This window comes from Arachis ipaensis, chromosome B3, assembly GCF_059453495.1.
Source record: "Arachis ipaensis isolate K30076 ecotype BB chromosome B3, ASM5945349v1, whole genome shotgun sequence".
NCBI classification, from domain to species: Eukaryota; Viridiplantae; Streptophyta; class Magnoliopsida; order Fabales; family Fabaceae; genus Arachis; species Arachis ipaensis.
The window spans coordinates 146156962-146159182 of NC_142438.1; the positions used below are offsets into that span (position 1 = coordinate 146156962).

The window sequence follows — 2221 nt, forward strand, 5'->3', positions numbered from 1 at the left end:
AATGCAATTAAATGAGGTTTTACTCAATTTGTTGGTTTTGGAATTCAATTACGTAAATTTAAAAATAAAAAAAAATATTTTTTATAAATTTTAAATTAATGCCGTAGTTTCTTATTTTTTATTTTTTTTACTTGGTTTCTTATTTTTATTAACGGCACAGTTTTTTGTTTATCCTTTTTTTTCGGTGTATTTATATTTTTCTTGTTTTTTTTCTTATAATTTAGCTTTTCCCATTTTTTGTCTACATTGTCGAAGGCTCACAAATTTTTTTTTGAAAATTTGTGAAAATTATGGCTCCTTGTTTTAATGTAATTCACAAAAATATATTTTTAAAATGATTCTCATTATAATCAACCATTCCACATGTCAACCTCTTATTTGTGGGTCAATCTTTGGTCATTCTTGGCCACTACTACCTTGGTCACCTGAGAACTCCCCTTTTATTTAATGTCTACAACACTTAATATACATGGCAGGTTTTTCTTACTATATGAACACATTTTTTCTAGCATTAAACAAAATGAATGCTAAAAGAACATTAAAAAAAAAAGTAATTTGAGAATTACCAAAGAGATAACAATTAACAATAATATTACAAGAAAAAAAGAGAGAGAGAGTGAAATATATGCATAAAAGTAAAACTTAAATGATAATTAGTTAGGTAGCTAGCTAGGGTTTGAAGCATGATTTTTTTTTTCTCATATCCAAAGAAGTAAAAGTAGATATTAGGTAGCTAGCTAGGGTTGAAGGTAGGTAACTTAGTTGTGAATTGTGATGGGTACGTATAAGGATATAAAAGCACGTGTAAATTGATGGTGTGGAAATTTGAGGTCGACGGCATTCACAAATGAGAAATAATAGGTTGTGGGGTCAGCGGGGTGTTACTAACATTAGGCAGTCACTATTAACATGCATGATCCAGTGACTACTTTTGTAGGATCAAGCATGTCACAACTCACATCATTATTAATTGTTTCCTTGTTAATGTGACGGGCATGTGCTGCAAATCAGAAAAGAGCATGAAACACGTGAATAAATAAAGAAGAGCGTACAACTCAAGAGTAGCTTCAAGTTGGGTGTGTACATAGACAGCTCCCTCGCAAGTCGCAACCCCACCGCCAATGCAACAACGCCTTTATTTATTTATTTCATTTTATTTCCGTGTTTCGCAACACAAGCCTCTTCGTTTTCATTTCAATTCCCACCCACCCACCCCTAAAATATATATACGCCTCTCATCCCTCATCTCTATTTCAACATTATTCTTCTTTCTTAACTCTTCAAAAAGAAAAAAAAAAAAAAAACATACTTTCCGTCTCTCTCGATGAGGAGGAACTGCAACTTAGAACTACGGCTTTTCCCTTCTCCTGCCTCCGACCACCGCTCCATGGAAGAAGAAGAAAGTAGGAGTAGCCCGTTACAAGGACAGCAGACACCGCAATCACACCCACTCACCATATTCTACGATGGCAAGATTTCCGTTTGTGACGTCACTCAATCTCAGGTACGTACATATCTAATTGAAAACGTCTAGACCAGTAACTTTTTCAAATTCTAACCAACATGTAATCAGCAAAGAAAAGTGAACCATTGGATGAAATCTCACACCAATCTCATACCATTAAAATCATCATTGATGGCTATTTGATGGCTACAAATCACAAAAGTTGCTGCCCCTAACACTCTTCTATTTAATTTCCTCCGATGATGAAATTCAATAATGTATTTACTAGGTAAATTAAATGGTTCAATTTTACGCAGGCAAGATCCATCTTAATGCTTGCAAGAAAAGAATTGGAGGAAAGAGTGAGGACACCAACATCAACTGGGTCTTCAGTGGAGCCATGTTCACCAGCATTGCTTCAATCATCGTCACAGCAACAACAATATTATAATAATAATTTGCATAGCCCCGGGAGTAGTCTTTCCATGAAAAGATCGCTGCAGAGGTTTCTCCAAAAGAGAAAGAACCGCCTTCAGGAAGCATCCCCCTACCATCACTAGCTACAACCAAAACTATATAAGCTAATTAAATAGAGATATTTCAAAATTTTGGTTGCTTAATTAATTAGCTTTCTGCCTTCTATGAAACATATATATATGGACAATCAATGGTTTGTAAATTATGTAGCTTAGCATTTCTTGATCAGCTAGCCTTACTTCTCATGCCATATGTTATTTGGTTTCTTCATTAATAATATTATTTTATTATCTTCTTTTT

The 2221-nt window shown here is 34.0% G+C and overlaps 1 protein-coding gene across 1 annotated transcript; it reads left to right on the forward strand.

The window, feature by feature from the left end:
* The first annotated feature begins 1183 nt into the window (after positions 1 to 1183).
* LOC107632054 (protein TIFY 5A) lies at positions 1184 to 2221 on the forward strand. Its single transcript, XM_016335692.3, has 2 exons — positions 1184 to 1504; positions 1762 to 2221. The coding sequence occupies exons 1-2, from the start codon at positions 1325 to 1327 to the stop codon at positions 2002 to 2004; spliced, it is 423 nt and encodes a 140-aa protein (XP_016191178.2). The 5' UTR covers positions 1184 to 1324; the 3' UTR covers positions 2005 to 2221.

Bases quoted from the DNA above. Each gene is read 5' to 3' on its own strand.
- LOC107632054 (XM_016335692.3), top strand. From the start codon at position 1,325: ATGAGGAGGAACTGCAACTTAGAACTACGGCTTTTCCCTTCTCCTGCC. The intron at 1,505-1,761 runs GTACGTACATAT...AATTTTACGCAG, and splicing joins GTGACGTCACTCAATCTCAG to GCAAGATCCATCTTAATGCT.